This window comes from Drosophila sulfurigaster, chromosome 3, assembly GCF_023558435.1.
Source record: "Drosophila sulfurigaster albostrigata strain 15112-1811.04 chromosome 3, ASM2355843v2, whole genome shotgun sequence".
NCBI lineage: Eukaryota > Metazoa > Arthropoda > Insecta > Diptera > Drosophilidae > Drosophila > Drosophila sulfurigaster.
In genome coordinates, this window is record NC_084883.1 from 17,982,774 (window position 1) to 18,010,113 (window position 27,340).

General features: G+C 37.4%; 2 protein-coding genes across 7 annotated transcripts; both read right to left on the bottom strand.

Moving 5' to 3' along the window:
• Positions 1-1,142: 1,142 nt before the first annotated feature.
• LOC133841674 (ornithine aminotransferase, mitochondrial) lies at positions 1,143-4,644 on the bottom strand. Its single transcript, XM_062274319.1, has 3 exons — positions 4,262-4,644; positions 1,494-2,308; positions 1,143-1,429 (listed from the first exon to the last, which is right to left on the bottom strand). Exons 1-3 carry the CDS (start codon positions 4,576-4,578, stop codon positions 1,269-1,271), a joined length of 1,293 nt encoding a protein of 430 aa, XP_062130303.1. The 5' UTR covers positions 4,579-4,644; the 3' UTR covers positions 1,143-1,268.
• Positions 4,645-5,272: 628 nt separating this feature from the next.
• On the bottom strand, positions 5,273-27,009 carry LOC133841673 (protein Teyrha-meyrha). Of its 6 annotated transcripts, XM_062274314.1 has the most exons (10): positions 26,460-27,008; positions 21,215-21,494; positions 14,078-14,347; positions 13,774-13,927; positions 8,815-9,482; positions 7,897-8,055; positions 7,502-7,838; positions 6,510-6,783; positions 6,182-6,446; positions 5,274-5,976 (listed from the first exon to the last, which is right to left on the bottom strand). In XM_062274314.1, exons 2-10 carry the CDS (start codon positions 21,329-21,331, stop codon positions 5,752-5,754), a joined length of 2,469 nt encoding a protein of 822 aa, XP_062130298.1. In that variant the 5' UTR covers positions 21,332-21,494; positions 26,460-27,008; the 3' UTR covers positions 5,274-5,751. The 6 variants fall into 6 exon arrangements, with proteins under 6 accessions (XP_062130300.1, XP_062130299.1, XP_062130298.1 ...); XM_062274316.1 differs by lacking the exon at positions 21,215-21,494 and having other exon boundaries at positions 5,273-5,976; positions 26,460-27,009; XM_062274315.1 differs by lacking the exon at positions 26,460-27,008 and having other exon boundaries at positions 5,273-5,976; positions 6,239-6,446; positions 21,215-22,065.
• Positions 27,010-27,340: the final 331 nt, after the last annotated feature.

Genomic DNA, 27,340 nt, shown 5'->3' on the forward strand with positions numbered 1-27,340 from the left:
TCTGCTGTTGTCCTCAGCAGGCGCTTCACATAATTAAATAAAGCGTTAAAATTAAAAATAAAGATTTTCCACAACGATTTTGCGACGAAAGGTTCTTCGGTGATGGGGATGGGGAAGGGGAAATATGTTTGTCAGGACACAGCGCATCCTTGCTCGGCCTGGTGATAAGCGTAGTTACAATGCGGCAACATTTTTGTCACCCCCTGCATTCTTTCGCCCAGTGTTAATTCGTTTTTTATGCGTGTTTGCGCCTTATTCTTTTAAAGCACCAAAGTCAGGCGAAGATAAGGCGAAAATGTTGCGACATTTTCCGCCTTGTAATTGTCCTACAGGATGCGCGGTGTCCAAGTTTATTGCCTAACGACCGCGGCACGTTCCAAGTTCCGAGTTCTGGCCCCATTCAGAGTGTGGTCTCCTTTTTATATTTTAATTAAAAAAATAAGGAATGCTAACGTTGACACACTCAGTCATGGCAGGAAAAGAGTGAATGAAGCAAGAGAATGGGAACAGATAGACGTGAAGAATGGGGAAGATGGTAAATGGATGTTCAGTTTAGTTATTAACGTTATGAATGCTTAAAGTTTAGGCACATTTCACGCACTTTTGAACGAAGATGACTAAAAAAATATAAATTGGGGTCAAAATATAACTGAAACTGCTTCAAATAAAAGTGTTGATACTGATAGTAATTAATCGAGTTTCAAAAACTATAAATAGACATTTTGAGAATCAGAACAGGGCAATTTTTTTAATAGAATGTTAGAATTGTTAGATACGGATTTTCAATAAAATCAAAATAGTGCTGTATTACTTTTAAAATATACCAAATAAAAATATTAAATTATGCAAATGTCTATATTTTGTATATTAATATACTATTACATTATAAATATACCGAAAAGTGAAAAACAGGCTTCTGTCATATATTTCCTGTTACATATATTTCCTGTAGGCAGACATTTTCAATAACCTTTTATAAAAGATATATTACCAATACAGTAAAAACATAATAACCAATATGTTGGATTGTGAAAGCAAAACGCTGAGATTTAGAATCTGAATTAAATACCATATAAACAAAATTGAAATGCTGCAACACGCCATATATAATATCATAATAAATATAAATGAATATAAATTAATTTAAACTGGCAGAAAATTCGGTTTTATTATACAAATTATAGTAAGTTTTTGTTCAGACTTTTGAAAGAGTTGTAAGAGGCTAATTATTAAATGCTATTCGATTGGAAACTTCTGTAATACACGCTTCACATGGACAGAATGGTCTTCTTGATGATGTCAATGCTCTCCAGCATTTGCGCCTCGTTGATGACCAGCGGAGGAGCAAAGCGAATGATGTCACCATGAGTTGGCTTGGCCAGCAAGCCGTTGTCCTTAAGCTTCATGCAGACATCCCAGGCATCGTGTTCTAAGAAAGCAAAGAAGAATTTAGTTGTTGATCGGAACTGAAATGAAGTTTATCTATGACTTACTTGAACTGATGACGATGGCATTGAGCAATCCCTTGCCTCTGACCACAGACACCACATCCTTGGGCAACTTGGAGAGTTCGCTGCGCAGCAGTTCACCCATTTTGAAGGCATTCTCGGCCAGTTTCTCCTCCTGCAGCACCTCTAGGGCAGCCATGGCCACACGGCAGCCAAGTGGATTGCCACCATAGGTGGAACCGTGCTCTCCAGGCTTGATGCACAGCATCACCTCATCGTTGCAGAGCACAGCCGAAACGGGATAGACGCCACCAGACAAAGCTTTGCCCAGAATCAGAATATCAGGCTGCACTTCCTCGTAGTCCACGGCCAGCATGCGTCCTGTGCGTGCCAGACCTGTCTGCACCTCATCCGCAATCCAGAGCACATTATGCTTGGAGCACAGTTCACGAACCTTGCGCAGATAACCCTCGTCGGGCACCACAACACCAGCCTCGCCCTGAATGGGTTCCACCATGAAGGCGCACACATTCGGATCTTGCAGAGCCTGCTCCAGGGCAGTCACATTATTATAATCGATCAGCTCAAAGCCGGGCATGAATGGACCAAAGCCCTCGTAGCTGCTGGGATCATTCGATGCGGAAACGGCGGACAATGTGCGACCCCAGAAGTTGTTGCGTGCAAAGATGATCTTGGCCTGATTCTTGGGTATCTGCTTCTTGAGGTATCCCCACTTGCGGGCCAGTTTGCAAGCTGTCTCACCGCCTTCCACGCCCGTGTTCATGGGAAGCACTTTTTCGTAGCCAAAGAACTTGGTAATATATTCCTCGTATTCGCCGAGAACGTCCGAATAGAAAGCACTAAATAGAGAAAGAAAGCCGGAGAGGAATTAAAAAAGGTGGCAAAAAAAGAAGTAATTCTTAAAAGTAAATAAAAGGAATATTTTATGGTAGAAAACTCTTCAAAAAATAATAAATCAAATAATAGATATGTATTTATAGTAGAAGAGAAATACTATCAAACAATTTCTAATATATTATAGCTTGTTTGAAAACATGGACTTTTTTATTATAAAAATGTAATATAGATAGTTTGAAATAAGAAAATCAGGTTGACAAAAGTACAGACAAAAACGAATTTTTAAAATGAGAAAAACTTATAAATTACAGATTTTAATTTAAAAATAAAGACACCATTTGAAGGGCTCTATTCTAGACTCAACTATTGACCTGCAAAATACTAATCGTATGGGGAAATAATTGAGATCTATGACAGCAGTCACATGACTACATAAGAAGAGGAATATTGAAATCAATCTCGCTACTGATAACCCCAGAAGTGTCATTTATTTTCAAATCTGAATCAAAATAAAATATTAGTCGCAATTCACACTCTGAATGCATCAATAAATCATAATTTGAAATCATTATCGTATTCCGTTGCACTTGAATAGATTTTATGAGAGATTTGAGAATATTGTCGCCGGTTTTAATTGGTTTTCTTTGTTTCAGGTTCAGTTGTCATGTTTGACTTTTAGGCTCAATGATTGTTTATAAGGTTCATAAAATGATACGAGGTTGATTAATCACTTGTTATTTTATTTTTCTTGTTTGCTAATTTTAGCACATGGCATACATTTTTAGCTGATAAGATGTTTTTTTGTTTTTGTATAATTTTAGGTGTTGGTAAAGCAAATCACGAGATTAAAGTCATTACACTCGAGAGCCAAATTATCATTCATCCTGTTTTTAAGTAGTATATTTTGTTACGCTCTCTAGAGTACTTCATATTAAGTATAATCATCAATTACTTTGATTAGATAAGAACATTACTATTGCCAATATATATATTAAGAGATTGTTGTAGGCGGAATAATGAACAAACAAGTGGAATATTTGTGAAGTAATTTTTTATTCACAGATAATTCAGTTGTCATTTCGTTATCTCTTTATAAGTCGCAGACAGTCAATTGGCACTGTACTCAGTAAAAGCTCTGCTCTAATTTTGTTTAACTAATTCAATTAAAAAATCAGACTTATTGATTAAAGCTATGAATACTCTGTCAGTTGGTAGGAATTTATCATTAAAAACCAATCAATTATTTGAGGAATTTTATTTGTCTTATTTGAGCTTCGAAAAATGAGTAAGTATTTCAAATTTTCCGTCAATTGGTTTTGTGTTTTTTTTCCCGCAGTTAGCAACAGTTCCATGATTATTGATAACGGAACTTGTTGTCACTGATAGCTTAAAATCAAACACTCATACTACACTCATTACGGCTGGGCAATAAACCTAATGCTGGCACAGTAACATAAAAAACAATATGGAATAGCTATCTTAAGCATGATGAAGATTAAATACCCTTGCCGGACTTTATACGGCAGTTCATTATCTGACTTTACTTTAACTGGAAATCGAATTAGGCGATAGCAAATCATTTCCGTTGCATAAATTCCTTTTTTTTGAGTCCTAGCAACTAGTATTATATTTTTCTGTAACCGCAATTGTTTTGTAGTATATATTATTGTTTTTCAGTTCTAATAAAAAATTGAACACAAAAATAAAAATATTTACTATTTTTTATAAACAAATTTATAAACTTAAATACGCATTTTACTATAATTGACGCTCCCCTTAATCTTTTGTCACATATTGCGTGTTAAAACCTAATTACTCTGTTGCAAAGTGTAGTTAATGTCAAGGTCACTGAAATATTTTGAAAATAAAGCTCTTAAAGCTCCGCCCGATAAGATGCAAAAGGGGCACGTCTGGTGGAAAGTGATTCTCTCATTCTTTTGGGTGTTTCAACTCACCGTGACGTCAGCGCCAGTTTCTGTGACTGTTCCGTCAGAGCCTTAATAATCTTGGGATGGCAGTGACCTTGATTGACAGCCGAATAGGCGCTCAGATAGTCAAAGTAACGTTTGCCCTCCACATCCCACACGTGCACACCTTCGCCCCGGCTAAGCGCCACCGGCAACGGATGATAGTTGTGTGCACCGTATTTCTGTTCACGTGCAAAGACCGCCTCAGAGCGGCTGCTGCTCTCAGTCGCCTCTTTGGGTTGTGTCTTTTGGGCAATGCCACCGAGACGGCTGGCAATACCGCGTGTGCACAGTTTGGAAAACATTTTCGCTCTGTAAATAATAAACGTTCAAACACTTTTACTCTTGATCGCTGTTTGGGACTAACTGAAAGTTCGCTGGCGTCGACAGCGCGCTATTTATACTTTTTTTTTGGTTTTTGTCAAGTCAGGCGATACGCGATAAGCTTTTTAAGTGCAGCCCCCCAGCGTAGATTCATTAAGAGAGAAAGGAAGAGAAAGAGAGAGAGCTTGGGACCGTTGTCTATAGCGTGCTTGTACTTAATTTTTAGCAGGTTGTTTTTGCTCTGTTTTCGTAGCTTAGTTTGATTACTTACTTAGTCGTCTTATCTGCGTAGCTTTCGGCGTAATAAGCTCCTTAGCAATACACACATTCATACATATTTTAATATACATGAGCGTCTGCACATGTAAGTACGTGAGTTTATAAATAGCTTAACCGATGTGTAGTCTTGTTGTTGAGTTCTTATTATTATTCAGCACTCATTCAACAAAATTTTCCATTGCTCAATTGAACTGGAGCTTTTTATCTCTTGCTGTTGTCGGTTTCTCTTTGTAATGTACTGACATCAGCCTATGTATGTGTGCGTGTAGACATCGCGGCGTAATTGTTGAAGCTTTTAATCACTTCTTAAGGCGAAGCTCGACAGCAGCAAAAGCTTTGATCACTCCACCCAAAGGAAATACTCTTCTCGTTACTTTGTTAGTAGTTTATGTTTTTATTTGATTTTTCATAAATATTTTACGTTTAAAATGTACAACTAATTTGCTTAGTTATGATAACTAATTTCATTTGTATTTAACAATTATAGCACATTCAAGAATTTAGATTTAGATTTAAAACGGGAGAAAATTATTGTAATAATTGGGATAATAAGAGCTGCTTCAGAAACAGCTGAAAAAGGCAACACAAAATTGCACTAAATATCAATGCGAGGAAACAAAAATGTTGTTGTTAATTTCGTACGCAAAATGTACAGACAAAAACAAAAACGGGGAAATAAAAAAACGTTGCTCGCTTTTAGGCGACGCGAAAAACGAAACGATGAAAAAAAGTGTTGCCCACTTTAGGGGCGACCGCTTGACATGCTCAATTAAACATTTGATTTTTGTTTAATTCGTTTCATTAGCTACCACAATATTTGAATTAATTAACTGTAATAAATTCACGCTTTGATTGCTCGTTTCGCCACAATGCATCTACTCCATGGCCGGGGTGGCAACGCTCTGTTGCGGCGACTGGGCGGGCGATGGCGACAGGCTGCGTGGCGTTGCCGTATTGGCGGCAGCCTCCCTCTGTGCCTGCGCCTGGCTGAGCAGCTCCTTGTTGAGACGATAACTGCTCATGACATTGGCACAGCTCTGATGGAAATAGAAATTGCGACCGCGCAGAAACGCATCTGTGTTGAGATCCTTTATGCCTGTCTTGAGAGAGCAAAGTGAGAGAGAGGCAGGGCTTAGAGCAATGATAGATTCATTCATTGAGGCAACAATAACATGCAAAAAAATAGTGCAATAAGTGTGGGCAACAGCGTGAGTGAGGGAGACAGACAGAGAAATAGAGTGAGAGATTGATTGGGGTGGAGGGTGGAGACAAAAAAGAGAGAACTGAAGCAAACTGAGAAATTACCTTACAAATGAAACATTTGTTTTCATCGTCCGGTTTTAAATCCGAACTTATTCCCACCTTTGTGTCCAATTGCGTTAATCCCGGCACGCCCATCGACGACAGCTGCGACAGGCTGTTCTCCATCGACTCGACATATTTGGTTGCTGTTGTTGTATTGTTGTTGTTGTTGCTGCTGTTGGAGATGTCCATGGGACCGGGTTCAGTGCTGCTAACCTGCGGCTCGGAACGCGGACGCTCCTCACTGGGCGAGATGTTTTCCAGGCTTCTGCAAATGTCAATTAACATTTTTAAGGGAAATCCCTTGGCTATGACTGCTGCTCAAGCTTACCTGCTGCTGCCGACATTCTCGTCCAGACGTCGCTTATAACTGTGCGCGGACTTGGTCGACATTTTCACCGTCTCATCATCATCGACAATCACATCCTCGTCGCTGTCGTTCTGGCACGATGCCGTGTCCATCATTAGCTCCTTGCTGCCATTGTTGTTGCTGCCGCTGCCGTTGTTGTTATTGTTGCTGCTGCTCTGCTCATTGACGCCCACGCCGCAGGAGTCCGCGTTGTAGTAGTGATGTGTGGTAGATGACAGCTCGCTGACGTTTTTCACTGCAAAATTATACGAGGAAAGATGTAGAAGGGGCGATGAGTATAATGAGAACAAGTAATATATATGCATTGGCGAGTGCTCAACTGTGAGATACTCTCAACTGATTTTTAAGCACATTAAGTGTGACAAACTTTAATTTATTTATACAAAAGGAAAAACTACGATAGAAAGCCAAGAATAAATTTATGGAATTCAAACATATTTAATCCTACAAAATGTAGAATCAAGAGTTCAATCTTAAACAAATTTATGTTAAAAACAAGTTTTCCATATTTGTTATGTATAGTAAATTGAGGTTTTGATTTCAAGTATTTTGGGATATATTCATTCTTCGTTCTAGAATGTTTATTTTAACTGTTCAGCTAGAGCTTTTTGAAATTATTTCAAATATATTTGTTAGTACTAAATGAATGAATATATTATTATTAGTATATTATAATTGTGCACTTAATTAAACTAGATTTATTTAAGAAAATCTTGACTATATTCTTATAAGTTTGCTGTTGGAAGATTTTAGAATCGTTGAGAACTAAGTTAAATAAACGTACAAACATAAAGATATATAGCCAGAATTAGCTGCCTCAACTGATATAGCTGATTAGAATATTTCAGAATGTACATTCTTTTGTATAACACAAATTTCTTCACTTGTGATGAACTCATAGTACCCTTTAGCTCAATGGCTAGCAATGATAATTAGCTGCTCGTTTAACTCACCACTGATATGTGCCTGGGTGTGTGGTGTGCTCGGTGTTGTTTCACCCGACCAGCTGACACTGCTGCTGCTGCTGCTGGCCGTTGTGACATTTGTGCTCACATCCTGCTCATCAGCATGCCCATCCTTCTGATTCATCACGCACGCTGTGCGATACAGTATGCCATCCAATTTGCCCGGCTGTGCATTGCTATTGTGCATGCTGCTAGCCGACAGATTGGATGCCAAGCCACCCACACCAGCTGAGGCGCCAGCTAGCTCTGAGCCCGAGTCGGGCACATCATCGTTACAGCTCTCCACATCCACTGTTTCAATCTCTTCTTGCATTTTATTATCCTCCTACAGGTGAAGTGGGGAATTAGCTGCGATACGTTTATGAGTTTTTACTGCTGCTTACCTCTGGTGGCAGCTTGCCGGTTTCTAGAGCATATTTGCGCTTGCAGATGGGACAACTGCTGCAGTAGAGACTCTCCATCATGTACATCTCGCCGTATTTACGCTTGCGCACCTTCAGTCGCAGTCGATTCTGGCGATTATTGCGTATACGTTGAAAGGTCTGCAAGGCACAAGATAATTAGAGATTGCTCGAGTAATATACGAATTGTATTGTAGTATAAGAAAATACCAAATGACCTTGAACAGCATTATTCAATATTTTCTCTACTTTTTTGATTAGTTTTTGATTGGATTTTAAACATAAATTTCACATCAGACAATTGTAAACTCTATTCAAGAATTATATACGGTCGTATATTTATTGTATATTACGTATATAGCACATTGTGGTACTAAATACAGCTTTTGATATAATTTAGTATTTTTACGTATATGAATTCATTATTTTACTTTGATTAAAAAATGAGTTTTAGCTTTTTTTCTTGTTTCTATTCCAAGCAGCAGGAAATGTTGAAGGTATTCAAGAATTAAGGTGATATTACAAAAACCGGCAAGGTATGTTTATATACTGTTGTATATTTATTATATATTACGTATATAATAAATATATAATATAAAAATGTAAACGTAAATGTATGTAAATGTAGCTTTTCGAATAATTTAGTATTTTTTACTTTTATGAATTCAGTACATTTAAATGATAATACACTGTTTTTAATTAAAAATTAACTGTAGCTTTTTGGCTTGTTTATGGTTTATTTTAGCAGAATTGACATAAAGTCAACTCACAGAATTTATCTCTTTTTACTTTGCTTTTCTAACCAGTTTATTTTGAAACCAATAATTCTAATGGTACTAAATGCAGATGTCTTTATTAAACGATTTGTGGGTATATTATTATTTAGTACTCGTCTCTTACCTCCCAGCGATTGTGGCTGGTGCGTATGGCGTTCTCCTGCGCCGGACATGGCGGAGCAAACATGTAGGTCGCCTGGAGATTGGCACGCTCGAAGCCGGCGCTCAGCTTGTAGAGACGATCCAGTTCGGTGAGAAAGTGCGTGTGCCACTCCTCGGCACTCAGCTTCAAGCCACAGACGGGACACATTTCGGGAATGGCGCCGCCAGCCGCAGCTGCCTGCAGTCCACTGACCAGACTCAAGCCACCCGGCACCGCACGCAATCCGGCCATGCTCAGGCTGGCCAGTGCCGCATGATGGGCGGCATGATGCGACAATGGATGGGGATGAGCGTGGGCCATGTGATGGGCATGTGTTGGCGGCGGCGGCGGTGGCGCTCCACCGGCTGAACCGGCGCCACCCACATGACCATGACCGTGATGATGGGAATGCGAATGCGGATGCGAGTGCTGGGCGTGCGTATGGGCGTGATGATGTGCTGCTGGCGACGATTGATGCGCCGCCAGATGTGTGGCCATGGAGACGACGGCGCTGCTTGTGGCCGCCGCTGCAACGGCCGCTGCCGAGCTAATGGCTGCGACAGCGGAGCTGGTCGAGCAGGAGGATGAGGAGCTGCTGGATGCTGTCGAGGATGAGGCGACCGTGTGCGCCTTGCTCACGTTATGCAGATCTGGAATTAGGAATTAGGAATTAGGCATGCCGCATTCATCAATCAAAGCGCCGTGCAATATCAGGGCAATAAAAATTGAAATTCCAACAAATTCCCTTCCCCCTTCTCTTCCCTTCCCTTGCCCCAAACAGTCGCGCATTGATTTCAATTTTGGAATTCCACACAATCAAATCGCCCCCCGTTTGCCACCCCGATTTGAAACTGGGTTGGTCCATAAATTTAGCTGGCCAATCTCTAATTGCATGCTACACATTTTTAACACGTACTTAGCCCAAATTAATTGGCGCTCGTTATTTTTGGTGGAGCTTTTCCAAAAACCGTTTGCTGCCATTCGACGTTTGCCGCATGTCCTTCGTATCCTTGCGAACTGTCAGCAGCACGTACACTACCCAAAAAAAAGGAAATTCTGTGCACAACAAACCACACAACACAAAACGAGAACTTGTGTTTGCCAGTCAAAAGTTCTGCACGTGACTGCGGCGGCAATTAAAATATTATTACAATAAATGCGACTAAAAATATATGTGTGTTTGCATTTATAGTAAACTTGCTGGCCTACCGTTTGCTGGCAATTGTTATTTGTGTCTAAAACGAATGAGTAGTGCTGCGTGCTACATGTGGCAGCATAATATGTTGAATGCGTCGGTTAACCGCGGATAGCAACAACAGAAACAGTTTGACAGTCAGAACAGTCAGCAGTCAACATGTTGGCTAAAATGGCCCAAAGAGTGCGAGATGAGGTTGCTGCACAACTGTGCGAAAATGCTGCATAAATTACAATTATATTTATTAAATACGTAATGCATTCAACGCAGTTTAAGAAAATTTTAAAGCTTTAAATGTGCTTAGAAAAAACGCTTCTGTAGAGGTAAAAAACTAAGATTGGATTGGAGGATTATCTTGAGTTTAAAATTTTTGTCATAGAAAGCGCATCAGAGCAGAATAATTTAGGAACAACACTTGCAGCAAAGAGTATAGGAAATTTCGTATTAAATGAAACTGATTAAAGAATATTATACAGACTTAAAATTAAAACTCCTTTTTGTTTTTAAGAATTTTCAAACTAATTATAATAAAAGAACTCTTTAAAAGTTTTTAGTAAACATATGAACCCATAGAATAATTTGACTAGATTTATTTTCATAGAATATGTTTAACAAAAATTATGTTATACACAATTGAAAAATTTGAAAAAAGAATCAACATTTTATATTCAACGCAACATGTTTTTCAACTATCATATGTGTAATAAGTTATGTATGTCATTTCTAATGTATTTCAATGTTGTTAATTATAAATGGTATTTATAGGGTAGAAGCATAAGCTTGTGCCAAAAGTAAATGTAATATTCAGAACGATGTATCTCCGACTCCTAAAGTACATACATGCATATAGTCTTGTTTTATATGTTAAAAGTAGCCAAAAAAAGAGAGAAAAATATTTGAAACCATAGAATAAATTAACATGAGTAATTTCCACCATTTTAAACTTTAAATTGAATCAACTTTTGGTATTAAAAAACTCAAATTATCCAACCTATTTATATACGATATCTTACTCTGTTTAAACTTTACGAGTTTTAAACGTTTTTATTTATAAAATAACCACAGATTAAATTCCGTTTCTACTCTATAAATAATAAATATGCAATATCCTATGTTTTAGAGACAATAAATCCGAGTTCAAACTACAGTTTTGCAAATAAATCAACAAGATTCCTCCCCATCACGTGTCCATCTATGTATTTGGATTCATCTGCTCAAGACTTCATTGCATTCATTCCTTTCTCCCGCACACACACACTCACAAAAAGAGGAAAAAGAAGCATTCCATATGCTGGTATCGTGCATGGCATGAAATATGACTTTTATGGCGAGTGCCATTAATATTACAGAAATTAATATGAAAATTCCAAGTGTGCATTGGATATAATACGTAATACATCATCTGAGCAATAATAACAATAATAAGTAATAAGTAATGCTTGTAATAACAATACCAACAATGCAATCAAAGCGATTTGCAACACTTGCGCATCCTTTGAAGGAAACGAAAAAAAACCAACACAGAGAAGAACAAAAAAAAAAAAAAAAAATGTGAACAATAAATGAGCAAACATTATGAAGGGTAGTTTGGGGGTAGCTTATAATTGGCTCAAGTGGTAAGAGAAGAGTTGCAACATTGTCGCAAGGTTGAGTAATTAGCTGCCTTGTGCCTCGTGCCGCACTGAAAAAGGATGCGTCCTGCCTGCGGTTTTGACTTTGTAGTGAAGTGCCACACGTACACACACACACACAGCGAGAAGGGTTGGAGATGACAGGAGAGGAGGGGGGAGAAGGTTGGAGAGCAGAGGCTGCTACATTTCAATAAGCCAGTGCGCCATTTAAAACACTTAATGCGCACCCTTGAGTTAACCCTTCCATGCCAAATACTTAACGCCAAGTGGCTGCTCGACTTTTATAAGAAAGCAGAAAGCCGAGCTTAGCTAAAGGAATATTTGCATTTATAGTTGACTTTGGTCTAGCTATCGATGGATGCTGCGCTTTAAACGCAGCTAATTAAAAGTGCATTATTTATTAAAATTAATTTATGGCCTTCGGGTTAGTTCAGGCCACTGACATAAGCCAAAAGTTAAACACACAAAGTGACATCGGGAAAACTTTTTTGTGTGTGTATGTGCGGAAAACTGGTTTTCCGGCTTAAATAGATATGTAAATATGAAAGTCAAACAGAGAAGTTGTCCTTATACAAGAGCTGAACAGGGGCGTAGTTAAAGGGAAACGTGATTAGAATGGAGCATAATTATTTGAAATCAATATTAAAGTAATTTTGTTTGTAATACTTCATTTTTATATATTGTTTTTTGCTGTGCGTAACTTAGTAATAAATTCTAGAGCACAAAGTTCAGTTAGAAAAACTAGGGCTTACTGATTAATATTAATAATGATAACTAAACGCTTTATCATTTATAAATAAACACTTTCTTTTATCTTGAAGTATTTTTCTTTATATGTTGGTAACTATGATGATAACTTTTAATTTTTTAAGCTTTTCAATTTCTAAATAAACTGTTAAAAACTTTCTCTTATCCTGAACTATTTCTTTTTTTTAATGATGGAAATTACTTTCATTTTTCTGTCATCGGTTCTCTTAAAGTATTTATTAAAAAATTATATAAATTATTTTTTATGTTATTTGCAGCTCAAGACTCTTTATTTGGGTTTACACCTACAAATTCTATCATCTCTATTCAAATTATAATTATTACATTGTAAATCAAATCAGTCGCATCTTTGTGTCCTTAGCATAGCTGACTTAAATCGTTTAAGGTTTCTTTGTTCAACAAAAATTATCCGTAATACAAATAATTGATTCTAAGTATACTTTTATCAGCTAACTTCCTTCGTTCCTTCTAACGTGCTGTAATGTAAATTGCTCTTATACTATTATTAAGATTTATTAACATTAAATTCTGAGTTAATAAATTAATAAGTATTTAATATAATGGTTAAAATCAAAAAGTTTTAATGAAAAAGTTTAAGGTTTTAAAAATGAATGCAAATGTTTTTAATTTGTATTAAGAAAATATTTATAATTGTCAAAGTTGATGTAATATCGACTATTTGCTCAAGAGCTGCTGTCTGTGTAAATGGCATTAGCGAATCCTTTGAGCAGCTGCGCCACTGCGTCAAAAGTCTCTGTTGACCTAACACCCCCCACCCCTTGAAATCACATCCCCTTCACTTGGCTCTTTTGCATTCATATTTATCATGTTCATATGCTGCTGACTTTTGAGCATAAGGCGCTTAACGCAACGCAGTCTCTGATTCTGATTCCGAATCTGATTCTTACCAATTAGCAACGCATTTGTAGGCAATTTGTTTAGCCTACTTTTAGCCAAATGGGAGTAGCTTTAAAGCGAAGTGAAGTGGGAGGGGAATGGGAAAGGGAATGCGACCCCGTCAGGTAAATATTTGCTGGAAATTGATTTAAATGTCTGCGCATAGGAAAAACTAATAAAAGATTTGCTAAAGTGCGGCCTGTCGCTTCTCTCTACCCCCGTCTCTTTCCAGGCCTTATGCCTGCCAGTCAAAGTTAACCCAGTGAAGCGTTAAAATTGCGCAGAAAAAGTAAAATTGAAACAAATACGGCCAAAAGATTTTGATCAAAAAGAGGCAAAGGCAAACGTGGCCCGCCCACTTTTTTTTTTTTTGCTTTATCGCCAACAATTTTGGCAACATGCAAATTTGTAAAATAAACACACAAGAGGGAAATTGTGAGCTAAACTTACGTCTCAAATCCCTGGGATCCTGAGAGTTATTGCTGCGCGGACTTTCACCCTTTTCAACTGCATCGTAATCCTGTGATCCCTCCATGGATTCATGTGATGTGCACGTGGGACTGGCCGAATCCGTGCGAAATGATTCGCTTCCATTGAAGAGATTCTGCAGAGAAATATAGAATTCAATTCCAATTATGACAAACTGCCAATCCGCACACGATTATCAACGGCTCAGTCACTGTCACTCCTTCTCACAATACTCCTCAATCCCTTCTCCCTTTTCTCTCTCTCTCTCTCTCTCTCTTACACTCACCTGGTCCAGAGATATGCCAATGTATTTGGGTGGCGAAAATGCCGACGGAAGTGAAAAGTTCGACAGCACCGACGGCTTCCCCAGCGGCGACCGCTCGCTGGCAAAATAACTGCCCGGTGCTCCGGCGGCGGCTGCTGCTGCAGCTGCTCCATTTGCCGCCAGCATGCCATGGTTGAGGGTCTGGAGCAAGTGCGGATGGAAGTTGTGCAGGAATTGGGTGCTATAGTTGCCGACTAGTGACATGTTGTGTAGATCTTTGGCGTCAGGTAACTGCAATTGAAAGATACAAGTTGGATAAGGTTAATAAGGAAAAACAATCTATTTTATAATTTGGAAATATTCAAAAATCTATCTTAGAAGCGATTTTGGAGATTTTAGGACTTAAGAAATCCAAAATTTAGAACATTTATAAAATAAATCGATAGCATATAACTGATTTTTGTAAATTAAATGAATGTGCTTTAGAAACCACTATTTAAAATGCTAACCAAGAAGCGATTCTTAAGATTCTAAAATTTTGCAATAAAGATATTTGATTTTGCAAACTTAAAAAAAAACATAAATTTACATAAATGTATTACATATGCTTTAAATTATTTAATTTTATAATTAAATCTTTAGTTTGGAAAAGCTAACTTAAAAGCTATTTTTCGAATTTGTAGAATTCCGAAGTTAAAATATTTAGTTTTGTCAATTACAAAATAAATTTATTAAATATAATACTTTATATACTTTGTATGTAAACAGGCCTCCAATTACTTTATATTTTTATAGGCCAAAACTTGAGTTTTAAAAATCTTATTAGAAGGAATTCTCAATTTTCTTGAATTTTTTATTTGCAATGTTTGATTTTGTAAATGAATACCATAAATTTGTAGTCTGTAAAATAAATGTATTTTTAATATGTAATAAAAAGTGTCCTTATTATTTGATTTTGTATTTCAAAAGTAAGCACTCAATTAAGGTATTTTAAATCAATAATTATTTTTATAAAATAGAACTTGCAAATAATTACAAATATTAAAATTTTAGAAGTCTAAGCTCAAATTGTATTTGTTTTGATATTGCAAATGAACAATAAATTTCATTAAAACGAATGAATTTATTTTTAAGTCCTAAAATGTAGCAATTTATCAATAGTTATATTTGTGAAGAGTTACAGAATTTGTAAGAGATACATTGTATAGCACAATATGATATGCCATAAATATCGTAACTGTCACATGACAATTTTAGTCAAAGTTTTGCTGAGCTTAACATACTCGTATCAGTGGTTTTCCCACACTTTTCCCGGAACACATTTTCAGCGCACTGCAGACAAATTTGTATGTAAATTCATTTTAGACAAGTTTCTCCACAGTTTGAGTTGCTCGAATACTTGTCACACATGTCGTCGTCGCTTACGAGAGCTCTCATGTGTGTGTGTGGGTGTGTGTGTGGGTGTGTGTGTGGGTGTGTGAGTCCCAGACGCTTAACACTCATCAGGCTCAATTTGTTGTAAACGGTTTGTCTGTTTATCCCTTGCTGTTTTTATCATCAATTCCCCTCCTCCTCTGTCTTCACCCTGAGCATCACCCTCAATCTCACCCCCTTGGGGGCACCCATATCATTTGCAAAGTCTTTTTGTGTGTTGGTAAATTTTCGCTCGTTATTTTACACCCCATTGGTGGCACTCATTCCACTCACACTTCTGTTCTTCATATGACACTGTTTATGCTGTGTGTGTGGGTGTGTGTTTGGCGATATCGTAACTCTAAAATCTCTCAATTTTGCGCCGTTTAACATTTATTTGTCGTAAATTAAACATTTTTGGTGCATATTTTAAGGCGGCTTAGCTATTGATCTGTCCTGCATCTTAGCATCTTTAAATTTCCATACTTTCGGATTTTAAGACTTGTTTTTTCAGATTTTCTTGGTTTAGATTTTTCCTGCTTCACTTTCACTACCATATGTTGCACCCTGAGCACTTTTCCGCATTTCCACCTAAGCATAATTGGCTCATTTTTGTGCCAAGTCATGTGGCTGTCATAATTTTCCAGCAGTTCCATGTAATGCTTATTTTAATGCTCATATTTCACGCTCACTTAGCTTCTCATGGCTCACGCAAACTAATTAAAGCTCTGGCTTCCCAGATTGCAAATCAAAGTTGTTACTTAGAAGGTGTTATAATGGGATCATGTGTATTAAATGTAATGTTAATGTTGAAGTCTAAAAATCAATTGGATAAGTTATTTACAAAATTTAGTAATTCGTTTATCGAGATAAATATTTGTTCTATTCACAATTTGAAGTCGGCAATTAATGTATTAATGGGATCATTATTGATTCAATTCAAAATGATTAAAACATTTCAATTTTAATGTTGACTTCTATAAATTTGTTTAGGGTCTTGTAAATGTAATATTTAATTTCAAAAATCAATCGAGATTATATTAGTTTTCTTCACAATTTGAAGTTAGTATTAGTTGCAACTTAGATTTAAGAATACTGTTTATTATTCCGAGTAACAAATTAAGAATTGAATGATATAGCCCGAACTTAAGAATTCAAAATAAAAACTTGTTTATTTCTCTAATTTTCACTTGAAAATATTTGAATTAGTTATGCGAATTAATGATTTTTGTATACATTACAAAGTTCCAAACTGTATCGAAAAGTTTTTTTTTAATATTAGAGTTATGTGTACTCAAGGCTTAACTACTCGATTTTTGGCTCACATTAAGAGTATTTCCCTTGTTGTTTAATAAAAGCAATTAATTGGGGCTTATCAAAGTGTTGGCACCACTGAATTAGCACTGAAACAGATCCCAGTATCGAGGTGTTGGCAGACAAGTATCAGCTGCCTGCCCCATCATCAGCACTTTAAAGCTGTTGCCAGGCACAAACAAATGCAAGTCAGCAAACCGAAAAGCCATTAGACAAATATACAGGCATAAATTGCAGTGCTAAATAAGCTTTGGGGTTGTGCGTGGGATTGGGGATGAGGTTGGGGACGGGGATGAACGATGGGCTTGTGGATGAGGTGTTTTGGCAACCGCATGAGTTGCATTTTGGGCTAAATCAGTTTGATGGCAGACCCCCTAATGAGTGGCACTGATTAAATGCCACGTGCACAGATGCTACATATCCAGCTGATGAAGGCAGGAGAGAAAGGTGGACATGGAAATGGAGAAGGAAGTGGTCAACCACTGGCGACTCTTGACGCATTCGGCTCGTTGTCGCCTTGGGTAAATTTGTCAGCATCGCCGAATGCGTTTTTAATGCGCTATGTAAACTTGCTTATAGAAATCTACCATTGATTTATGTGCAGCAGGTGGCACTTGCCACCCCATTTTGCCATTGCCACATCCGCATTGTTTGCATTTCTATTAGAGCCGAGATTCAAATGCTTTGGGTCGAGGGTTGTATCTACTACAGATTTGCATAATGCGCTTGAGCTTGTTGTTTGTTTTTTCGCTTGTTTTTTTGTTAACACTTGAATTATTGGCATTTGTCACTTGTCGTCGATGAAGATTGTTCTTGCGTTGCAGCCAGCAGCTGCTTGCAGCAAACAACAACAATAACAACTTAATTACAACAACACGAGTGAACACGAGTGGCATGAGCCAATTGTTCACATACAATTGCCAATTTCGCTTAACTTGGCCATAAAATACGACACAGACAACAAAATAGACAAACAACAACAGCAACAACAACTACAAACAAACAAACAACTGCCTTCTCAGGCTCTGCCACATATAAATCTCAATTTGTGGCAGCATGGAAAAAAAGAAAAGAAAAAACGCAACCTGAAAACGTTTAGCAATTGGCAATTTTCTCGAACTAAATGTTTATGGCTTTCGACAAGCAAACAGCGAAGTCCGATTGCTTTTTTTTGCCAGAAAAAAAGTGTAGCATAAACTAAGGCGTGTTTTGATAGAGGAATGTTTTGTGTTTCATGAAACTGAATTGGGGATTTATTGAAGTTCCAATAAGAAAAACATATAACTAACATATCAAGAAATCGTCGTAAGTTCATAGCACAATAGCTGCCCAAAACAATGTACGATTCCATAAAGATATATATTAACAAAGAATGTACATTTTATATATGCATATCTAAGAATCATATAATTATCTAAGAATCGGAAATATCTCTTTTTTTTTTTTGGAATATCATAACATGTAATGTTAAGAATTGCAATTTTATACATATATAGTAGTAGTAGGCAATGCCAACATATTTAGATGTATAGTATGCACATATAAGAAATTATCTATAAAGCGACTTGGACCTTAAAGATTATTTAGTTAAAATTTCTGTGTATCTCATCACAGTAAAATGTTGAGCGAAACAATATCCGCTTCCATTAAATATATTTTAAGTTTATTTAAAAGAAAGGGAATCGATCTGTAATAATAATACTTTCATTTGAATGTATAATCAACGAGACTATTCCTTTTTCTTGTTAAAAATAAATTTGTTAAATAACTCATACTAATAATTTATATATTTGTAAATGAAATTGAAGAATTGAAGAATATTGATCAATTAAATGCTTTTTTACAACAAATTTGTAATGTCTCCGCAATTATTTTTATAATATTTTCTAATTCAAGAGTAAGTTCATAATTTCAAATCTGCTTTAATTAACATTTGTGTGTATGTAATTGTTCCACAGCTTATTTTTCACTGGCTAAGCGATTCGATTTACGAGTGTTTCTCCTACTCGACACTTCCTAGAGCCAGAGCATTGTATACTAAGTTAAACAAGTTTTGATACTCGACATGATAACTTCTTGTTATACGCCTCGTTGGCTGTGCATTTCAGGCTCTGCCCTCTTGATAAATTGCTATAAATTAAATTAAGCGCCCTCCGCAAGCAACAAACACTCACTCACACACTCACTCACTCACACACACACGCCTACATACATGCGAGTGCAAAAATGAAAATAAAGAATTACATTTCATATGTTGTTCCAGGTCTGTCTCATAATTTTCCAGGCCAGGGTTGCTGCCTGGGGTCTGACTGTGGCCCTGGCTCTGACTCTGTCTCCGATTGTGGCCATATTTTTTTTTTTTGCGTCCGGGGGTCAGTCTGTTTACCTTTGTTGTCGTTGTTGTGGTTACAAAATTGTTACGGTGAGTTCGTTTTTGTTGCTCTCTTTCTGTGCTCTTCGGCTCGGGTGGTTAAATGGAGAACCAGATCCACATTAAACCATTTGACATGGCATTTAATATGCTTGGCTTGGCTTGTTTTTATTAATTTTTATTACTCGGTTATAAATAATGTGCATATTACAGAAATTGCACGGTAGTCTTTTTACTATGATACAGTCGTGCGACTAAGTAAGGGATGAATATTTATATAATTATAGCTTTTTATAGGAGTAAGCAATAGACTTATTTTGCACTAATTGCAAATATTTACTTAGTCTTAAATGATCAGTAATATCATCGAGAAATCAAATCATAAACTTAGTAAATCATGAGTTTCACTTTCGTTTTGTCGCTTGACTTTCATTTTCAAGATATTTTTCCCCATCACAATGCTCAACCACATCAAATACACGTTTTCTTGGGAGCCAGCATATCACCCAACTCGCATCTACAAGTCCAGGACATATTGTTGTCATGTTTAACATATCTTAACGCTACTCAATGCTATGCACAACAAGCTGCACAACGACGATCCCAATGCCAGAGATCAGTAACCAGTCGAGTTAGTTGCGAGTTGGCAAGTTATTCCAATTCTTCCAAAGCCGCCTGCTCATCATCAGTTCGAGTTCTTCATCATTTGTAGCATCAGCGTCAAGATCATTGCTCATGTTTACAATGATGACAGGCAGCGGGGGCAATTGAAGAAGACAACGCGAGGAGCCAACTGATCCAACTGAGTTGATCGCTGAGGCTGATCGCCACAGAGCATCATCAACATCAACAGATTCACTATAGACGCGCAGCTCAACCTGGTAGCTATCATAAATCTGTTCGACGCAAAAATCTACACACAATGGGGCGTTTGCAAACGCATTCGTCGATCGAGGAATGCGACTCTGGAAACTGCTAACTGAAAACTGAATCTGAATCCGAATCTGACTGACTGTCGACTTTCGATTGTCTTTGAACTGATGCTCCAGTAGTGCTGCACACTGAGAGAAATGTGTAGTTAATTAGCGCTTAGAATTTCATTAGGCAAACTAAGAGGAAAGGTTGAAAATCAGTTCTTAGCTTTGTCAACTATTATCACTTATTATTCAGTATTGGATATTGCTTGTTAAGCGAAAGTTAAACAATGAAAATAGTTATATACATTTCAAATTATTTTATACAGTTAACTAATTTAAAAAAATTAAAAACTGCTTAACTGGATTGCATAATATTTTGTAAATCTATTTAGTTATAATCTATTCAACGGTTTTCTTAGCAAAATAAAAGCACTAGTTGAAAAATTCTTGATTTAATCAATATTAGAATAACTTTGGATAATGGATTAACTTTGCGAAGAAAAAAATAAAAAATGTTATGGATTTTGTATTTAAAAGTAAATGATCTTTTTCATGTGAGCTTCTCTTCTCTTCATGGATATATAATATTTATAGGTAGCCATTAAAAATTCGATAAAAAAATTAAACAACAGTTTTAATTATCTTTAAGGACTATGAAAAAACTGAACTTAAGTTTAGAGGAGATGGTTGTTATTTGTCATAAATAAATGAAAATATTATTTGTATATTTCTGAGCACTGAAGACAGATTTCCCATTTGCTTGTTTCAATCAAAGAATAGAAAACTTTTTTTCAGTGTATTGTTTGGTTTGGTTTGTTGTTTTACAATGCGCATTGTTTTGTTTGCTGTTCTCGGTGCTCGGTGCACGGTGTGCTGCTGATTTATAGCATCGCTGGGTCAAAGCTTTGACTACTCGAACTCGAATCGCAGTCGAAGCAGAAGCCGCGTTGCGTTGCGTCGCGCCGCAGTTGAGTTGAGTTTATGATTTGTCATAAATATGTCGCAGTGGCCGAATCGCCAAATCGCCGTACGACGACGACGACGACGTGGGCGCTATGTGGTTGCATCAGAAGCCGTAGTCTGGCGGATTAGACTGCGATCTCTGGAGTGGGGACTGGAAGACTGATTGGCATTTTTACTTACTCTCGCTGGAAACGGACGTTGGCCACGCAGTGCCTCATGCAAACCGGAAGCGGCCTCCGATAGTACAACAAGCGCTTGTGATGGCAAATGGCTGCTAACAAATGCGTTGCTTTCCATCTGCAACTTGTGATTTGTTGTTGCTTCTTTTTGTTGTTATTGTTGGTACTGTTATTATGAATTTATTTATTGTTGGCACTGAACAGCATAACGCGTGCACTTTCACTTTGAACTAACAATTGTAATTGCAATGGTAATTATAATTACACATTAATTGGCACTGCTGTGAAATGCAAGTTAATTAAATTATGCATAGTACACATTTAAAAATTTCTACATATACAGTATTCGTATATACATGTGTGTGTGTGTGTGTGTATTTGTGTTTTTGTATTTATGACACGCGCGCGTCGGCAATAAACGGCAAAAGAAACGCACGCAGCACAGCTTAGCTCTCTTCTTTAGTGGCACCCGCACGTACGCGCAGCAAAAGTCCAACTGGACCAACTGTTTTCGCTGCCAGCTGAAGTCTGCGTTCAATTGTGTGCGCTGCCTTCTGCTGCTGCTGCTGCGCAGTCGCCTGCTCAGTCAACGCCTCTGCTTTGCTGCCTTCTGATTGGCCAGCGCATCGCAACCGGTTTGCTTGCTGTGTGCTAACTATTGCCAGCTCGCTCTCACCACTTGCTGAGCGCTGTTGCTGTTGCTGTTATCGTGTCGCTTCCCCCACTCTGGCACACTGCTGGCATTTACATTATGTTTACCTCTTTAGTGAGTTTGTTTTTGTGCATTATTATTCCAAAATGGTTGCATATCTCTTTGTTCTTGTTGTTGTCTGCTCTTGTCGTTTGCCGTTACCGTTGTTGTTGTTGTTCTTGTTGCTGCTGCTGCCTGTTTGTCTGTTTATCTGCTGGTTATTGTACGCCTGTTTGTCTGCCAGCACCTGGGACTGGTCCCCGCACTGTCTTCTCCCACTCCTATACTCTATCACTCACTTACACTCGCTCTCTCTCTCGCTCTCGCTCCCACTCTTTTGACATTCTGTGTAAATAAACCGTATGAGAAGCATTTTTACTTTGGATTGCCTGGCCTGCTGTTGGTTGTTGTTGCTCGTGTTGTTATTGCCATTGTTGTTGTTTTTGTTAGCCTGGGCAGTGGCTGCAAGTATCTTGAAGTCACTTTTTTTTGCTGCTTGTTGGCTTTTGTATGCTGGTCACTTAATATACCACATTACTGTGGTATTTATTGGCCAAGAAGATGGCGAAAATTCTTACCGACCCATAAGAAGCATTGCCTATGGCTATTTTATGATGAGTTTAAGGCAAAAACAAGTTTTAGTGTCAAAATGCAAAGCTTAAGCATAACTTCTTTGCTAGTAAAAATGGTCAAAGATTTTGTTGAGCAACTGCAATGATTAAACATATTAATATAATTATAAAATGTTGATTTGTTTTTAGTAAATTAAAGGTTCTTTTATTATATTTTATTTTATTAAATAAACATAAAAGTTCGAACCTGAATACCCCAGTATTTCTTGTACTTTATCCATTAATATAAATAAAGAAAGATGTATTGCTGACGAACATTCTAATTTTTAGATGATTTGAATTTCAAAGAATAATAATTTTGAAGTTTCTTTCATAATGTTACTGTATTTATTTGTAGTACGAATATTTGGAATTATAAGTCTCTTACTAACGCTAACTTTTATTAGTAGAATTGCAAAAGTAATTACAAAATGTAATTTAAAATCAATGAATAAGAGCAATTTGTGACTATTGCCCACTGTGAACAGTGAACTGACAGTAAACCGAAATAGTTGTGGGACAGCATATTATTATGAAGGCAACAACTACAATTACACAATTACAACATGTGTACATATGAACCTGACAACAAACAGTTACTGTAAAAAGAACACCAACAACAAACAACAGCAGCAATAACAAGTGGAGAACTTTAACTGCTCAAAGAGGCAAACTAACAATAACAAAAAACCACAAAAACAAGGAAAGAAGGCGAAAAATGTTGCTTGTGATTTTGAGTCGTTGTGATTTTGTACTAACTAAATAAAATATTTGCCTGCAATTTAGTCGCAGTGAAGATAACACAAAAAATAATCAAGAGTGAAAAAAAGTCAACGCCTGAGAAAATGGCGAGTAAAAAAAAGAGTGGGTACAAAAAGTCTTTTGACATGTTTTATGGGTGCGCAAAGCACAGCTCGAGCACAGAGCTCGAAGCTCGAAGCTCCCGAAGAAGAAGTGGCTGTCAAGCTAAGTTGCCCTCTCTGTGGGCTTTGGCCATGTCTTTAATTGGTGCCTAGTAAATTTAGCTTTGACCATGTTTGGATGTTGGCCTGCAAGAGATGTGCCGCGCGTAGTCTTGGCTAATTTTTTGCTCATTATATTTACATTTCAAGAATTCCTGCACAGAGTTACACTTTATAATTTGCAGGCATCGCTTGGTTTATTACCCGAGACCCAGCTGCCGACAGAGATGGCTGGAGACGACACCAGCAAACGTTAGAGCGAGACAGCCAGCTAGCTAGGGAGCAGCAGCAGCTTTGTTGTTTTGTTGCTTTGTTGTGGCGCATGCGCCGCACATCGTAGCCTACATTATGTGCCTAATGCTCGCAGTCGCAGTTGTACTATATGAGCTAGTACATAGGGGAGGACTCCACTAGACGCTGCTGGCAGCGAGGTAACCAAGTGCCCAAGACTCTACTCTACTCAACTCTACTGTACTATGTGCCATGTACTACCTACTGCCAAGAGTAGAGCAGCTGCCCGTTTTTTTTCGACTCAACTGCATTTGGCTGGCAGTAGATTTTTCATTTTATTTATGTGCTGTTCGCTGCTGTCGTTGCCTTTACAGTTCCCTCCCTCTCTTTCTCCTCTCTACTGATTTCTCAGCGATGGTTTTTGCTTGTATTTCTCAGTTTGTCAGCTTCTCGCTACAAAATTAAATACTTGTCTTTGTTTTTTATGGCCAGCACTTGGCTGGATGTTCGTTGAGCTCGTTGTGCGTTATGAGTAAGTGGGAGGGGAAGTAGGGGGCGTGGGTGTGGCCGTGTGCTCACTTTTATATGTAGGTATGTATGTACCTACCATAATATATATATGTACAACTCGGCCATAAACCGAGTGCCATTTTGGCCTGACAGCTAATTTATGTAGTGGCCAAGAAAGCAGCTGCTGCTCCTCCCCCGTTCTCCTCTACTCTCTCCACTCTCTTTCCTCGCACACTTCTTTAATATTTTTGGCAAACAATTTTCTATAATTTAGTTGAGCTTTCCCCATATAATGTGTGTGTCTATATTGCTGACAATGACTTGCTGAAAATTACTTATTAATTGCTTGAATTCTATTTCATTTTCGCTTTGGGGCCGCAGTCTTATCTGATGAGTAGATATTTTTAATAATTTTCACATATTACTTATACTCTGAATAATTCCGAAATATTAATGAACAGACCAATTTTTCGCTTGGTAAATAAATTTAAGCGGTTAATAATTTTAATGTGACAAATTTTAGCTTTGATATTCTTTTGATTCTTTTTGAATATTCTAAATAGAAGATCTATATAATTAGTATTAAAATATTGGTAGATTGGTGGTAGATTGCTGGTATTTTCAATTGCCAATACAATCTTTTTAAAAATGTATATATGCTTATGAAGAAATGGTAATTAAACATTCACTTTTTTATTAGCAAACAAAAAGTACCTTAATTAGACTCTTTAAAGATTTTTAAAAGATTTTGATCAATAGATATTTAAATTTTATTTCAACATATGGCTTTTGTGTTTATCTTATTTATTTTAAACTTATAGATTTCAATATAAAGTCCAATAAACTCGTAAAAAAGCTAGAGACAAATGAGTTTAACTGCGATACATCCGCTATTATCATTTATATATCAAATTGATATACCAAAAATACTGGAATATACCGAAATGTGTATTTGACTCTATCTCTTATAGTCTCTGACATCTAGGTGTGTAGACGGACATAGTTATATTGTCTCTGCAGTAAACTTTGGTTAAGAATAAATATACTTTATATTGCCTTCTTCTGCCTGTTTGATACATTTCCTGTCGACAAAAAGCTATTATATACTTCAACCCTACGGGTAGCGGGAGAAAATCTGTATTCCAATAAAAAGTTGAATATTTGAATGGGCAACAATTTCTACTACCCAATATTTTTTGCAATGTTAATAACTGTATTTTTTGGCTGTTAATTGTACATAATGTAGCTTTGAAAGTTTGGAATAATTCCAATCAAAAATTATTTGTATTGGTACTACTGCTCGTCTCTCCATAAAATATTCTTCTAAGCTGGCAATCTCTTTCATAGTCTTCTCCTCGATTTCCTAGTCCAATGTCTGCACCTGCTCACTGATTCGGTGCACTGGTCTTCTTCATTTCGCCAAATCCCTGACAGCCACGCCTTCGAATTAATTGAAACCGCATTGCAAGTGCAAAGCGAAAACTGTCAAAGCCAATTCCGACCAGAAACCCGAACTCAAACATCTGCGACTCACATAAAAAACCAAACACCACCCACAAAAAAAAAAAAAAAATGCAGAAAAAAACGGAATAAAACCAAAAAGCGAATCCCACACAAATCCCAGACAAATGTGCAGTAGAGAAAATGAACGAAAAGAGAAATTCGGCGATGGATTCATGTAAATATGAATGGAAATGAATTACAAGCGAAATAAATGTACGAAAATTGCATGGAACAAAGCAAAATCGTATCATAAAAATCGTAGTAAAAAGTGGAAAAAAGCAGAGCGTTAACATGGTGTGAAAATTGAAGGACAGAAGGCAGAAGGAGAGAAGAAGGCGAGGAGGGGGTATTGTGGTTTTTTCGGTTGCCAGCGCAATGTTGACATGTTCCAAATGCAATTTTAACAGGATTTGCAAGGACACATTTGCACAAAGTGACAGAAAAACGCAAGCAACAACAACAGTAAAAACATCCGTAACAACATCAGCAGCAAAAAGTCAACCCCCATACTGTGTAGCAACACCCCCGGACTTCACCCGTCGTCAAACGGTGTGTGTGTGTGTGTGTGTGTGTGTGTGTGTGTGTGTGTGTGTGTGTGTGTGTGTGTGTGTGTGTGTGTGTGTGTGTGTGCTGTGTTGTGTGTGATGTTGTGTGTGCGTGGCTGGCATAACTTGCGGCTTAAAGGGCTCAACTTGTCATGTTGCCCGCCGCTGATGTCGGCATTGATTTTCCACTTACAAACGCTTACTCTCTCCCATCTCTCTCTCTCTTCCTCCTCCCATCTGGATCTAGCCTAACCCAAGAGTCCAGCGCCCAGCCCCAGCTCCAGCTTAGTTCCAATTCCAGTTCGAAGTGCAGACCCAACCAGCTTGGGTCAGCTGTGGTCTTAACGCTTCATCAATATGCTTTTGCAGGCGCCGCTAATTTTTGCTTCACACTCGGAGTCAACCTCGCTCATCGCTTCCAAGTGCTACGTGCAGATTTATGTGTCATCCCGGCACGACAAAGCAAGTGGACGACTCTGCTTCCCTCGCCACTTGTGTGTGTGTGTTTAGTGTTAATCCGTCAATGATAAGCTCAATTTGTTGTGGTCACTCAGCGACAATGACCGACCGAAGTCCTGGCGACTTATTGTGTTGCATACTTTTTGGGGCTCGCTCAACGCGTTGACAACAACAGCGACAAAGCCCATTAAAGTAATATTAGTCAACAGCGGGTTGTTGTTGCCAGCATAGAGATGATAGCGTGACTAGCGGGAAGTTGGATGGGAAGAGCAAGTATAGTATTTTAGTATGCAGTTAACTCTGGAAATAATATAGTTGTTCAATAAATGTAGGATCACAAAATACCTCAAAACATTTGAAAGTTTTATGTTGTTAAATTTATTCTATAATAAATTGGCATTTATTGGGGGAAGAACTCTCTACTTTACCTTTGGTAATATGCCAAAACAATATACATTATTATTAATTTAATTTATTAAAGGGCTTCATACAATATAGAATTTCAAGATCTAGAATTAAAGTTATATCACAATTATAAAAATATAAAAGGATCAGCGTTCTTTTTTCTTTTACTTTATTGTTACCATCGTCATAACTTAATTTGGAGAAATATTC

Bases quoted from the DNA above. Each gene is read 5' to 3' on its own strand.
- LOC133841674 (XM_062274319.1), bottom strand. From the start codon at position 4,578: ATGTTTTCCAAACTGTGCACACGCGGTATTGCCAGCCGTCTCGGTGGC. The intron at 2,309-4,261 runs GTGAGTTGAAAC...TTCTCTATTTAG, and splicing joins AAACTGGCGCTGACGTCACG to TGCTTTCTATTCGGACGTTC. The intron at 1,430-1,493 runs GTAAGTCATAGA...TTGCTTTCTTAG, and splicing joins TGCCATCGTCATCAGTTCAA to AACACGATGCCTGGGATGTC.
- LOC133841673 (XM_062274314.1), bottom strand. From the start codon at position 21,331: ATGGAAAGCAACGCATTTGTTAGCAGCCATTTGCCATCACAAGCGCTT. The intron at 14,348-21,214 runs GTAAGTAAAAAT...TTTCAATTGCAG, and splicing joins AACGTCCGTTTCCAGCGAGA to TTACCTGACGCCAAAGATCT. The intron at 8,056-8,814 runs GTAAGAGACGAG...TGTGCCTTGCAG, and splicing joins CCAGCCACAATCGCTGGGAG to ACCTTTCAACGTATACGCAA.